Source organism: Acipenser ruthenus, chromosome 1, assembly GCF_902713425.1.
Source record: "Acipenser ruthenus chromosome 1, fAciRut3.2 maternal haplotype, whole genome shotgun sequence".
Lineage (NCBI taxonomy): Eukaryota > Metazoa > Chordata > Actinopteri > Acipenseriformes > Acipenseridae > Acipenser > Acipenser ruthenus.
This window is the reverse complement of record NC_081189.1, coordinates 52,596,819-52,612,207: the sequence shown is the minus strand read 5'-3', so window position 1 is coordinate 52,612,207 and position 15,389 is coordinate 52,596,819. Positions and strand designations below refer to the sequence as shown.

At 38.2% G+C, this 15,389-nt stretch overlaps 1 protein-coding gene across 3 annotated transcripts in view; it reads right to left on the bottom strand.

Moving 5' to 3' along the window:
- The window catches only part of LOC117421281 (netrin receptor UNC5C), a 294,417-nt gene that overhangs the window by 109,483 nt on the left and 169,545 nt on the right, over positions 1-15,389 (bottom strand). For all 3 annotated transcript variants that reach the window (XM_059026125.1, XM_034035478.3, XM_034035479.3), the window contains one exon: positions 21-164. In XM_059026125.1, the coding sequence (XP_058882108.1) occupies positions 21-164 (144 nt within the window). The remainder of the gene's footprint in view (positions 1-20; positions 165-15,389) is intronic.

Here is a 15,389-nt window from a genome sequence, read left to right as displayed (position 1 = left end):
GCCATGTTCCACATACTCACATGCAATGCGTACATGTGCCTTGCGGCTCTTGGTTGTGCCTGCTGAGCTCCAGGCCACACACTGGCACCAGTAGTCCTCTGGGCCAAACAATTCCTCCACCTGCTGACGGGTAATCTCAATGCTCGCCTCTCTGACCACCAGGCCTGTTGGTAATAAACACAAAACAGAAACGTATGTTTTATGAGATGCTTCAAACGGAAAACTTAAAAACATTAAAAATAAGTTGCACAGAGGTGCACACTCTAAAAAGACTTTGTGATAAAATAAGTAGTTTGTTTTCATTATCTTTTTTAAATGCTTTTGTCATCCAGGACAGTAAAATGTATTGCTTAAAAAATAACAACTGTATCTGTGCAAAACAGGTTTTAAGTCTGTATATAAAATATGTAGCCAGAGCCGTACCGATCATTGATGGCGCCCTGTGCAACATATAAATCCAGCGTTCCCCTGCCACCCCCAGAACGCAGTCAGTGAATAAAAAAATAAATAAATAAAGGGTTCAAAATCTTTGTAAATGTCCAATGGAATGCACCAATAGAAATGAAACTTAGAGCCTACAAATGTACTTTTCTTGCATTCAGTGATGCAAAGTCATTGATGACATGGTCATAGTTCAGAGAATTCAATTCAATCCAGATTCAATGGATATAATGGCTAGATTGGACAAGTGTTCAATTTCAGCTTTCTGAAACTATGTTGGATTGTTAGTGAACTTGCAAATAAATGACCTACCTGCTTGAACATTTGCATGTAAAGAATTATATTTTGTGAAGACTGGAACTAAGTTTTAGGTTATCAATAATCAGTATAATAATTACAATTAATAGTAGAAGATGCTGAACTGGAAAATGCTGCCAATCTCTCTGTTGGGTAGATTTTCTCTGGAAGGTTCCCAGCCCAGAATAAAGAAAAGGACCCTCACTCTCTAAACTAGGAGGGCTGTCCTTGCCTGTTCTTGAGAAATATTATTTGGCTGCAAGGCTATATTTGATGCAATAATGGATTTTCAAAAATGTTAATGCCGGATGTACCCACATGAAACCATTGACTCAACACATGATAACATTCTATAAAAAAAATTAAAATGCAAATCGCCCTTTAAAAACCCTTTAAAAACCAGTTGCCACGTCAAATTCAGTTCCTGATGCTGCTTGTCAATTTCAGTAGGCTACTGTTTAGCTAGAGAGCACATGCAGACACAGTACAAGGAAAACATGCATTATATGAACTGAAGATCTTGTTTGCTACGTGGCTTCCAGAAAATCGCATGAGCGAAAACGTGGCTGCGCACACTGGTCAGTTATTCAGATTGATAGAGAAAAGTGTAGCCCGTTATCAGCAAAAAATATTTAGGGTCAACTCGAACCACACATATTTTTTTATTTGGCCTTATTATTCATCCGCCGACACTACCTTCAGGTCGGCTGCTGACTTGAAGGGGGCTCCGATTGGCTGACGAATAATAAAGCGCTTTCATTTCTTTCGTCATGTTATTTTTGTTTTGAATCATTATTGCACAAATTTGTTTTACTTTATTCGTCAGCCAATCTGCGCCGCCCTCAGGTCAGCACCCTGTGCGGTCGCACTGCTCATACCCCCCTTGGTACGGCTCTGTATGTAGCAGACAAAAACGACTAAAAAATATTTCAAAATATCTGTTTGCTGTCACCATAAAGTATAACCATTATGCTGCATAGAACACGCTCCACATATATATATATATATGTGGTCCAGAAAAGGGCTTGTAACCAGGAGGTCATTGGTTCAAATACCGGCTCAGCCACTGACTCATTGTGTGACCCTGAACAAGTCACTTCACCTCCTCGTGCTCTGTCTTTCGGGTGAGATGTTCTTGTAAGTGACTCTGCAGCTGATGCATAGTTCACACACCTTGGATAAGGTGTCTGCTAAATAAACAAATAATAATTATATATATTATATACTGTATTGTGGTAACGTGACGAGCGGTCAAGGTGGCAGAAACAGCTAACAAACCTGGAAAAGTTTAGCACCATGGCACACTTTTATTAATTACAAAATAAACAAAACACAGGAACAAATTAAAGTTTTAAACAAAACAAATCCAGCACTATAAAACAAAACAGAACCCAAGCATAGCTATCTTGGTGCAGGGCAGCAAGCACACCCTGCTGCTCTCAGCCCTTTCTCTCTGTCCATGTGCTGTCCTCAAACAAACATTTAATTGTTTCTTTTATAGGGTGTGTGGCCAGGGGTAATATCATCAGTATACTTGTGTACATACAGTACATATGCTTGAATATGAATAATGACTGAGCAACAGCAAACATAAAAACACAAATTCAGATTTCAAAACTTTTTTTCAGAAAAATGCTTAAAAAGTTTGTCCATAAAATATTTAAACAACAACACATAAATAAATAAAATAAATAAATAAACACTAAATACTACATTATAATAACTAATATATATATATATATATATATATATATATATATATATATATATATATATATAGGTAATATGCTACATTGGGCCAAAATTAAAAAGGAATTAATAATATATATATATAAAAAAAGGGTAACACTAACGACATTAAAGTTAACTGATGCATTAGTGTAACACACTGGTCTACACTAAACAATGAATAATTTGCTATCTATATACACACATTAGTATATTTATAACCAGAGCTTATTTCACATAACTAACATATATTGAAAACTAAACAAGCAAAACTGGAATGTTCCCAAACTCATCTACTTCAGAATCTTCACTATCGGTTCGTAATCCAGGAGATATTCTTCTCCTGGCATTCATTTCATCAACATCTATAAAAAAAATCATTATATTTCCTTTGGATCAGTAAGCGTTGTGGGTCTTACAAAATGATCTAGAAAGCTCTCTAGTAAAGTATTGAGCTTTGATGCCATGGTCTATGGTAATCTCAAGTATACACAGATACTGAAATACTGCACCGTGTCCAAAAACTCAACTCTATTGGTTAGGGGCTTTAGTGAAATACATTTTGATTGGTTTGTCATGCCTGAAGTTTGTCACACAGATATTTCACTACAGTGAATGTTTTGTTTGTTTATAAACATTTTGGGCGATTTAGTATGCTGTCAGATAATTCTCTGTACTTCTTGAACACATTGTGGTCGCCGAATTGCATGGCATTTAAAACCATTGTTAAATAAAATAAAAATATATATCTTGAACTAGAGATCGTACTAACTGCTGTTTGGTTGATTGTCTGAAGTCTGACAGAGGTTTTTATGCTAATTTGAAAAAAAATAACACACACATGCATGTGCAGGCCAACAGGGACCGGTGACGGGGGACCCAAACGAGATGGCAGGGATGACTGGAGCACAGGCAGGGAACCAGGTGGCTGTAGCTGCAGGCAGAGATGTGACACCGTCGAGAGCGCAGCAACATCTGGTTTACCAGGGGAAATGAAGCAGGAGACAGGGGGAACACTTGTGACGTCTGGTGACAGCACAGCGATGTCTGGGGCATCAGGGGGAGCAAAGTGGGAAACTGTGCCTGAAGATTCAGCGACCTGGGAATCAGGCAATGTGACACAAGGTCCAGATGCAACTGCACGGTGTCTAGGAGCACGGGCCAAGGGACCTGACCTACCGGAGCTGGATCGGTGCAGCAAGGTGGTGGTCGATGCTGTGGTGGAGGTGGTCTCTTCACCTCCTCCTCTGATTCTGGAACTGGAGACAGCTCCTCCCCCTTTTGGTCAGGAGATGGCAGCGGCTCCTCCCCCTTTGGCTCTGGAGATGGCAGCGGCTCCTCCCCTTCTAGCACTAGACACGGTAGCGGCTCCTCCCCCTTTGGCTTTGGAGATGACGGCACTTGTCCCCCTGGCTCTGGAGACAGCGGTGCTTCTCCCTCTGGCTCTAGAGACAGCGACTCCTCCCTCTTTGGCAATCAGGACAGCAGCTCTGGCTCCGGCAGCAGCAACTCTCGCTGTCTGCAGTTGGCCTCTCGCTCTCGGCAGTTGGCCTCTCGTTGGTTGGCCTCTCGCTCTTGGTGGTTGGCCTCTCGCTCTCGGTGGTTGGCCTCTCGCTCTCGGTGGTTGGCCTCTCGCTCTCGGCAGTTGGCCTCTCGCTCTTGGCGGTTGGCCTCTCGCTCTCGGTGGTTGGCCTCTCGCTCTCAGCGGTTGGCCTCTCACTGTCTGCGGTTGGCCTCTTGCTCTCGGCGGTTGGCCTCTCACTGTCTGCGGTTGGCCTCTCGCTCTCGGCAGTTGGCCTCTCGCTCTAGGCGGTTGGCCTCTCGCTATAGGCGGTTGGCCTCTCGCTATAGGCGGTTGGCCTCTCGCTCTCGGCGGTTGGCCTCTCGCTCTCGGCGGTTGGCCTCTCGCTCTCGGCGGTTGGCCTCTCGCTCTAGGCGGTTGGCCTCTCGCTCTCGGTGGTTGGTCTCTCGCTGTCTGCGGTTGGCCTCTCGCTCTCGGCGGTTGGCCTCTCGCTCTCGGCGGTTGGCCTCTCGCTCTCGGCGGTTGGCCTCTCGCTCTCGGCGGTTGGACTCTTGTTCTGCAGCAGTGGCCTGTATCAAGGCCCTTAACATTTTTTTTTCAGTACTTCTTCTGGTCAGTAGGTGCCACCATATGTGGTAACGTGACGGGCGGTCAAGTTTGGTCAGTGGCAGAAACAGCTAACAGATCCGAAAAACTGAAGTTTAGCACACTCCAAAAAGACTTAATGACTTAATAAGTAGTTTTCATTATCTTTTTAAAAAAGCTATTCTCATCGAGGAGACAAAAATGTATTGGTTTAAAAAAAAAAAAAAAAGGGCCAAAATCACTCCGACACTGTGTGCAAAGCTGGTACATACTTACCCCAAAAGACTTAAAGCTGTTATTGCAGCGAAAGGTGGCTCTACCAAATATTAATGTGTGGGGGTTGAATACTTATGCAAGCAAGATATTTCAGTTTTTTATATATATATATATATATATATATATATATATATATATATATATATATATATATATTCGTAATACTAATCGTAATACTAATATATTGTGTATGATAACGTATTACAAACAATAATGTGCATGATAATTAGTATTACCAAATGTTTGAGGGTTTGTTTTCGAATGCAAAAATCATGTAATAAATTGCTCACAATTATGGATTTGCAGCATCTGACTGATCATTTGTGTTCAGATCCCTCCTTCCGTGTGTGGCACACAATACATACAGTATATTTGTAAATACACTAGGGTAGCTGCATTTGAACAAAAAAAAGTAAAGGCAGTGCTTAAGTGTTTTTCATTTTTTTTTTGTATGTCATTTACCCCAGCATTTTGTTTACATGTTGAAATCCCTAGTTAATGGAGTTACAAGTATCCGGGAGATCCTGTTGTTCTTGATTATTAAGCTATGATCTTGTTTATATTAAATGATGAAATGGTTGAATGGAAATGTACCGCTCTCCTCCTAATGACAGCATTTGAATCAATGCACATTTTTAAACAAGGTATAAATATAAATATTGTGATGAACCGCGGTTCCCGCAAGCAGGGGTTTCTCACAAGCGGAGGTGGGACGCGAATCCGGGACCTCCCGCTTTGAAGCATAGTGGCGATACCGCTGTACAAAAGAGCCAGGCTCCTATGCAGGAGCAGATATATCTTACGTTTTCATGTTTTAGATTGCGTCACATACCAGCCCTGACCCCTACCCCCATGCACGCTACAATATAAATACATGTGTCAATATATGGCCAATATAAACGTAACTAAAGTATTCATGTTTTTAAAAATTGATAAAAATGTAATAGCCTAATAATAATAGCTTGTTGTATGTATTCAATGTATATGTGTACAATGTATCTAAAATGTGGTCCTAGCTGGGAATGTTTGTTATAATAGTAGAGCATTTTTCTTATACAAAAACCACAAATAAAAAATAAATAGCAAACCAAAAACTAAGATATACAGAGAGGAGTGCAATCTAAATGGAGGGATCTACTTTCCATTGCATATAAATTCCAGTCTTACCGTGAAGTTAAAAGCTGACGATTCTGAAAAAGACGGGAAATTGTCTGGTAAGGCCGTCACTGTGCTCTTACTTCACCCATGTTCTGACAAGGCTTTCTAGCACACACTGATTAACTGGTACAGTAGGTGGGTTCACTTCAGATACACATGTGACCACTCTACAGAAACCCGAGATGGAGTTATTTTCCTTTAACTCACTGAAGCCCATCTATTATTTTTTTATACAATACATATCTGTGATAACAAAAGACAATAAGCAGGTGTTAAGGTTCAAATTGCAAGTGAATTTAATTAATAAGAATGATGTAAATTAAGTCCATATTAAAGAATCTTAAATGTAATTCAGGAACACTGAATTAAACTGGGTAGAAATTGAACTGCAAAAAATTATGTATTTTTAAGGACAATGTGTTTCAATAGGGTATGCTTTTTATTTTATTTTTTAGTCGCTGTCAGAAATGGAACATTATTTGTCTGGTTTGCTTGGTTGGTGCTGCCATTGGTGGAGGATGATTGTAAATCTTCATAGAGACAGATTTGTTAAAAGTGCCTAAAAACCACAAATTGTGGGTGTTGTCAAGTGATTTAAAATGAGACATTTTGTTTGAAAGTAGTCGGGGTGCACAGGAGTCAAATATGGGTCAAAGGTCAAGTATAATCTTCAAGACGAATATGCCATTTTGACGTCACTACTGCAGTATTATGCCTTTTTTTCAAATGGCTCAGGATGCAAATATAGCCTTCATCCATGTATTATTATATGGATTTGGACGAAAATTTGGATGTGTAGTCCCTTTGGTTGATGTGGGCCATTTTGGCCGAAGGAATTGTTCTCAGAAAAAAAGCAGCTGTTCTGACAAAAATAGAAGTATCTGGCAAAAAAGGAATTTAGAATGTCATTTCTTTTGTAGTGAGGGGGTTCTTCTTTCGTGAGGTTCTTTCATTCTCGCGAAAAAATAAGTACTCTGGCAAAAAAAGAATGTGGACAGCCACCACCGAGTCCTCGGGAGAGGTTTGCCCGAGACAGACAGCGCTTCCCCGGGCAGCAGTGCGAGGTAACTCTCTTATATTTTAATTGCTGATATATCAGCCTCTGTTCAAGTTAGAAATACAAGAGACCCCTCATTTTGTTCCTCTGCTCTCCCTCTATTGGAACATGGAACTTTATTTGTTGGCATTCTCTCCCACCCCTTACAAGCAGTGGAAGGGGCAAAGCAACACAAGCAACCAGACAGCCATCATCAGTTAAGACAAACAACATACAAATACATATTATGTTGCAAACCTATTTGGAGACCTTGTTTGCAGTGCAACAAGCACCTTTTTCAGGAGAATGGCAGGATAATAAGATCAGATTAATGCAAATAACATGGAAGACTTTGCCTATGAAACACTGCAACTTTAAATCCTGGAAATGTGAACAACAATGTATTCTTTTTTTTACATGGCTAACAATGTAACATAACCTTTTTTTCTTAATTAAATTCAGCCAATATAACCATCCAACCAATACAATAAATAAAGCTGTTTTTCTAAAAGTAAACCTATTTTTTAACTGTGCTCTTTTTAGAGTGCATGAGGGTTACACTCCAGTTAGAGAAAGGCATACTATGTACTGTATGTGTAGAAAGAGCAGATTATATAACTGCCTACAATAAAATCCACCCAACAAAGGTCCCTCAGTGAAAGAAGTGGGAGTTGTGTAGGATATTTTCTACTGCCAGTCCATCAGTTAACCACAGAGCTCACAAGTGTGACGCTGTTTCAGAAGACCTAGGGCCTAATTTCTGAAAGGGCACTAAACATTATGATGCACCATAATTGCAGTTAGTGTGCATGTTAATGATTTCCATATTTACAATTGCAATTTTATTCATTATCGTGTGTGATACTTGACATATTATGGCGTGCACTAAATGTAGTGCTTCACACTATGGTAATCAGAATCATATATCTATATATATATATATAATACTAGGTTATGAAAATATGTTTGAACGGAAAAAGTCCAGAAATGATAATTGATTGTTTTGGTCAGGGGTGTCAAACCCATCTGTCAGCAAGGGCCATTTAAGACTGTTCACAGAATTAGTTATATGTCATAATGTACCTGAAAATGTATATAGAAATTGTATGTAGGCCAATATATTCAAATACACTTTACAAAAAACAGATTACCCCCACGGCATGATTCCTAGTCATCAATAAGTATGCAGACACGGTTTCAATCAATTAAACAACATATTACTTTATGTATTTTATAGTACAAAAACAGGCAGCTATAACTAGAAGCAGCTTTCCTAGAACACTGACAAGAATATCACAAATGTAATGTAATAATAATAATAATAATAATAATAATAATAATAATAATAATAATAATAATAATAATAATAATTGAGAGATACACCTCATTTCCAAAATAAATAAATACAAACATCTACTGGTATTGTAACGTTATTGTACCCAAGGCTTGATTATATAACTTGTGATTACATATTTGACCTTGAGTAATGAATATTTTATACATGACTATTTACAACTACAGTTAAATATTTTATAATTTAATAATGACGGCGATTCACCTTAGTCCACAAGGTGAAACATAGTATCAGCTACGATACAACAACCTTTTAGGAGGATATTGCACATTCTAATGGATGACGTTCTTAAACGTCTATTATATTTTACATGCACATTAAATATACATTTTCTAAATGTTATTTTACTGTGTTAAACACTAACAAATACTAAATATATACACGTTTAAACTTTGTTTATATAAAATGTACATGTTGCGGTTATGGGTGTGCTTCAACGTGTGATTGATCACATGACTAATCCCAAAGGTTTACTGGATAGAAGAGGAATTGGGCAAACAGCGTTTTGCTACGTGCTGAATAAATACCACGGATTAGTTCCACAAATACCACTCGTTCGAGCCTCTCGTTTTTGTTGTTGTAAAAAACAATGGGTGACTCCAAATGTATAGAAAAAAACACGTAAGAAATGCAATTGACTATTTTTTTTTTAAAAGATTAAATTAAATTAGATTGATACTGACGGCTAAACATTGCTAATGGTTCAAACTGTATCATAGTAGACATTGCTGAAAATCCGCTTTAACTCCGAATGAGAATTTAACAAGATACAACACTGTTTTGAAAATAATTAAGAAAATAAAAGGTAACTTTACAGATAACACTATTTTATTTCTTACGGATGTAAAATACCTGTTCCTCAGTATTCTTGAAAGGAAACTTTAGAAGCATCCACCTTAGAAATTAGATAGTTTGCATTTGGAAATAAAAGTTAAAAACAAAAGGATAGTACAACAAAGGCTCTCAATTGGGCATGCATGTTGGCAGTGCAAATATAGGTAAAATGGGAAGAAATATTATTTAGTCAATAAGATAAAAACAAAAAAAAACTTTAATACATAGGATTTGTTGATAGCATCTACTGAAATTCACTTATACAGTATCTACATATGCCATTAGCATATCCTCTTCACAATGAAAGAACAGTTTTCAGCTGTAAGGGTGCACATAATCTGCCCTGAAAATGGATAATAAACATAGTAAGGAATTAAAAAGAAATCTTAAAAAAGTAGATTCAAAGAAACAATTAGAGACAGGGGCAGCCACGACAAGCTGATAAGCTAAATTTCTCAGAAACAAAATTCAAATATTTCAGAGCAGTTTCATTTCTCAGATGCAGTTTTGCACAGTGCTCAATTTGAGCCGGATCCTGCCGGAACAGGATCCAGCACCTAATTTGCCCGGATCCGGTACCTCTCGCGGCATGATTTATTATTTTTTCCACTGTTTGCACTGTAAACATTCAAATAAAAGCGATCAGAGTTAAAGTTGCCTCTGCCTCCTCGTTATTTCTCCCGCCCCCCGTAAAAGCGCATCCTATCCTGCCACACCGATTACAGACCTGCTCTCTTATTTGTACATAGAGGTTATGGGGCGGGCCGGCGAGGTAAGTAACTGATCTTGAAACAGTGGTGGTCAGCTAGCGAGAGTTCCCTACGTAATCACGTCACGTAGTCTAGGCTAGTCGTCGCTACTGAATTTGAAACGTGTCGTGGGAAAGGAAAGCCAAATCAAAAAGGAGGGGGAAAGTGCTCCTGATGGCGATGACTTAGCTAGCAGCGCTGTCTGCGCTGCTAATCCCGCCAGTTCAGCATCGCCACCGGCACGTCCTCCACTAGCTACTAGCCCTACTAGTGAGTCAGACTCGGCGGGAGAGGGGAACGGGGTCGGGGAGGACTAGTGATGGGCAGTTCGATTATTTTTAGTGACTCGATTCACTTGATTCATTTCGTTCATTTGATTCACTGATTCAATGACACAAAACCAATCAATGTAGGTTTATTTGAACCGGAAAGAACGAGTCATTCACGAACTGCACATCACAAAAGCTAGGGAGAATCTATATTTGGTTGACTGGGTCCATAAACATTAAATTAAATATACTTTGACAAAAAATAATAATATATATTTAGAATACTGGAGATAATTAACAGTTTGAACCATTAGCAATGTTTAGCCATCGGTATCAATCTAATTTAATTTAATCTTTTAAAAAAAAAAATAGTCAATTGCATTTCTTACGTGTTTTTTTCTATACATTTGGAGTCACCCATTGTTTTTTACAACAACAAAAACGAGAGGCTCGAACGAGTGGTATTTGTGGAACTAATCTGTCGTATTTATTCAGCACATAGCAAAACACTGTTTGCCCAATTCCTCTTCTATCCAGTAAACCTTTGGGATTAGTCATGTGATCAATCACACGTTGAAGCACACCCATAACCGCAACATGTACATTTTATATAAACAAAGTTTAAACGTGTATATATTTAGTATTTGTTAGTGTTTAACACAGTAAAATAACATTTAGAAAATGTATATTTAATGTGCATGTAAAATATAATAGACGTTTAAGAACGTCATCCATTAGAATGTGCAATATCCTCCTAAAAGGTTGTTGTATCGTAGCTGATACTACGTTTCACCTTGTGGACTAAGGTGAATCGCCGTCATTATTAAATTATAAAATATTTAACCGTAGTTGTAAATTGTCATGTATAAAATACATTCATTCCTCAAGGTCAAATATGTAATCACAAGTTATATAATTAAGCCTTGGGTACAATAACGTTACAATACCAGCAGATGTTTGTATTTATTTATTTTGGAAATGAGGTGTATATCTCAATTATTATTATTATTATTATTATTATTATTATTATTATTATTATTATTATTATTTAGTAATTTGGCTGACTTTACTCAAGATGACTTAGAAATATTAATCATAATTTGTGCAAAATAGTTAACTATAGATATGATTAATTTTGTATGTGTATAAAAAATAACAAACACACATAGGCTACAACTTGTAGTGATTCATTTTATTATTTATTTGTTTGGCAGACTTACACAAGGTTACGTACATAGTAAACTAAGAAGAACTGTAAGAAAAATAAAAAATAAAATTATGGTGCACAAACTTGTAATCTGAGTTTCTGACAGTGTGAAGCAGCACTCTAGAAAGTACACACCGTCTGGATCTTAGATAAATAACTGTGGTCTGGAGGATGTAACTGACGCCATTTTGGCTCACACAGAGTTCTTAAGTAAGCGGGAATTTGGATCCAACATGGCACATACGGTCTTCAGTTTCATAACACTCAATGAGTTGAGAGACAACCTGGTTTCCTTGTTACAACAAACAAATCAGCCAGACTCGAGAGGTAAGGAATCACTTCTTGAGTTTTGATAGGCTGGTAACTCGACTCCTGTGTGCCACACAGCTTGTTCATAGGGTGAATCAAAAGAACCGATTCAATAGGGACTCTGATCCGATTCCCATCGTTCACCTTAGTGAGTCGTTCAAAAAGAACGATTCGTTCGCGAACTACACATCACTAGGGAGGACAGTGCATCCACCGACGAAGTGCCCGGAGCAGGTGCAGTTTGGACGGAGGCTCAGTTCAAGTAAAAGCAAACGTATAACACCTGGCTTGTCATGCAAAATTCAAAGCTGGGCTGTACAACATGCAAAAAGATAGGGAGCTTTGGTCCGGAAAAGACTGGAGGGATGAAACTAACAAAAGAGTGACCGGAATGTACAGTTTCGTCCTCTGCCTCCGACGTAAAAAAAACAACAAAGAGCCCTCAGAAAAAAGGTTTTTGAACATGCCCGAACCAAGGCCCATTTAGCGGCAGCAAGCATTGTAGCCAAGGCTAAAGATGACACCTTAACACAGGTTATAGTTACATTGTCTGGCTACATTGTGTTTGTCACTTTTTTTCTCATGCGTTCCGGTACCTCAGAGCCCCCTGGAACACCCCCTCTCTCGGATGACTGAGATCGTGTGCTGAATAAAGCTGTGGAAAGTAATCTGTCTGCATCCAGTTGTATTTCTTATAAAAAGGCAATTTCTCCATATCATCTGAACACTAAGAATACACTGGTCATAGTGGTGTGGCTATTTTTTGTAGTGGAGCTTGAAAAACAGAATGTTTTAAAACTGAAGATATTTCGAGTCTTGGCAAAGCAACTGGTAATTTAAAGACTGCATTTTGTTTATTTTCAGTCAATAGATTGTGACAGTTTTCCACCTGTCTCAGGTTTGATGGATGCCTTCTCCAGACTGCAAGTTTCAGCTCTTTCCATAGATGTTCGATAGGATTCAGATCAGGACTCATAGAAGGCCACTTCAGAATAGTCCAATGTTTTGTTCTTATCCATTCTTGGGTGCTTTTAGCTGTGTGTTTTGGGTCATTATCCTGTTGGAGGACCCATGACCTGTGACTGAGACAGAGCTTTCTGACACTGGACAGTACGTTTCGCTCCAGAATGCCTTGATAGTCTTGAGATTTCATTGTGCCCTGCACAGATTCAAGGCACCCTGTGCCAGGCGCAGCAAAGCAGCCCCAAAACATAACCGAGCCTCCTCCATGTTTCACTGTAGGTATGGTGTTCTTTTCTTTGAAAGCTTCATTTTTTCGTCTGTGAACATAGAGCTGATGTGACTTGCCAAAAAGCTCCAGTTTTGACTCATCTTTCCAAAGGACATTCTCCCAGAAGGATTGTGGCTTGTCAATATGCATTTTAGCAAATACCAGTCTGGCTTTTTTATGTTTTTCTGTCAAAAGTGGAGTCCTCATGGGTCTTTTTCCATGGAGCCCACTTTCGCTCAAAAAGCGACGGATGGTGCGATCAGAAACTGACGTACCTTCACCTTGGAGTTCAGCTTGTATCTCTTTGGCAGTTATCCTTGGTTCTTTTTTTACCATTCGCACTATCCTTCTGTTCAATCTGGGGTCGATTTTCCTCTTGCGGCCGCGCCCAGGGAGGTTGGCTACAGTTCCTTGGACCTTAAACGTCTTAATAATATTTGCAACTGTTGTCACAGGAACATCAAGCTGCTTGGAGATGGTCTTGTAGCCTTTACCTTTACCATGCTTGTCTATTATTTTCTTTCTGATCTCCTCAGACAACTCTCTCCTTTGCTTTCTCTGGTCCATGTTCAGTGTGGTGCACACAATGATACCAAACAGCACAGTGACTACTTTTCTCCATTTAAATAGGCTGAATGACTGATTACAAGATTGGAGACATGTGTGATACTAATTAAAGAAACTAATTAGTTTGAAATATCACTATAATCCAATTATTTATTATATTTTCTAAGGGGTACCAACAAATGTGTCCAGGCCATTTTAGAATATCTTTGTAGAATAAGCAATAATTCATCTCTTTTCACAGCTTCTTTGCTTTATTCTATGACATACCAAAGGCATGCAAGTATACATGATAAAATACCTTTTAATTTCATCACTTTTCAGGAGGAATGAAGCATTATTTCAATGAGCTGTAAGGGTACCAACAAATTTGAGCACGTCTGTATATATATATATATATATATATATATATATATATATATATATATATATATATATATATAATGCTGTTGAAACCATGGCAGGCCAGTCAGATGAAGATCTGGATGTACTCCTAGTTTCAGTACTGCCCACAAGTTTAGAAGATGCTACTGTCTTGTATTGGTTTTTAACCAGCCTTTAAGAAACATTACTTCAAGAAAAACTGAAGGAAGTTTTTTGACAGATCTAAATTATGTTTGTATAGTTTTAAAAAAAAAAAAAGATGTCTCAATCTTAAAATTCTAGGTCTTGCAAAACCTTTGGCCATAGCTGTACACATCCACCACACAACAACAGAGGGGACATATTATTGTTACCCATCTCTCGCAAACAGACTAGCTCTTTTCCAGATTCATTGTGTTTTGTATGTCAAAGGGGTCAGAAAAGCCTGCCAGAGGTCTGTGTTTTACATCCATCTGCGTTCAAGCCTTTTGGAAGAGGGAACAAAATCAGTTGGCTGTTTATTTCAGGTCCAGGGGATTTACACAGTCTTGTCTAATGATCTCGGGCTTCATGTGCTGCTGTAATGCGTCTCAGTCTCCAGCTTAATGCTCAATGGACATTTTATATATTTTTTACAAAGATTACTTATCTCTGTGAAAAATCCAGTAAATGCTAGAAATGGTATGAATTTTATAGGGCAATTATTTGATCAGTTCAAGATGACAGCAAGCGATTAATGCATACATGTAATATGTGAAGGGTGGTGATTTTTAATTCATAGGATGTAGTGTGCCAAAGAACCCCATTACAGCTTCTAAAACTATTTGATTGTATTTTAATACAATATCAAATTAGAACAGCTAAATGCAAGAGCTGTTCATTAAGAGTCTGTTGGTAATGATAGTCTATATCGAGGCAACATCTGGCTAGATGAGCACTAACTTTAAGAAAGTTATACAGAATCTGAATAGGAATATGGGAAGACTGCCAATTATCTTCCCAGGCTCACACAGACTTTTAAAAAGCGGAGATAAAGCCATTCATATACAAACAGGTTTTATTTGTAGATTTTAAAATTGAAAATGCCAATGAGCAGTTAAATTAATGAAGTACATTTATCTTTCTTTTTTTGTGAACAATTATTTTTATTAATTTTCCTTTCTTTTACCCACCCGTTTGGGAAGAGGGAAATGGGAGAAATACAACAGAAATACAACATAACAGCAAGACAAAAACAAGAATATTACAACAAGGTACAATACACTATTAAAACTAAAATATCAAAGAAAGAATATACCTTCATTAATTGAATGAAAGTTATCCTAGGGGGAAGTATCATAATATGCACTTGATCTTACTTACTGTGCCTCTTTATCAGCAGCAGTATCCCATGCTGCCATAGTACTAGCGGTCGCTAAGTGTAGCCGAGTCATAGATCTTTCCAAAAGAATGACAAATTAAAAGTG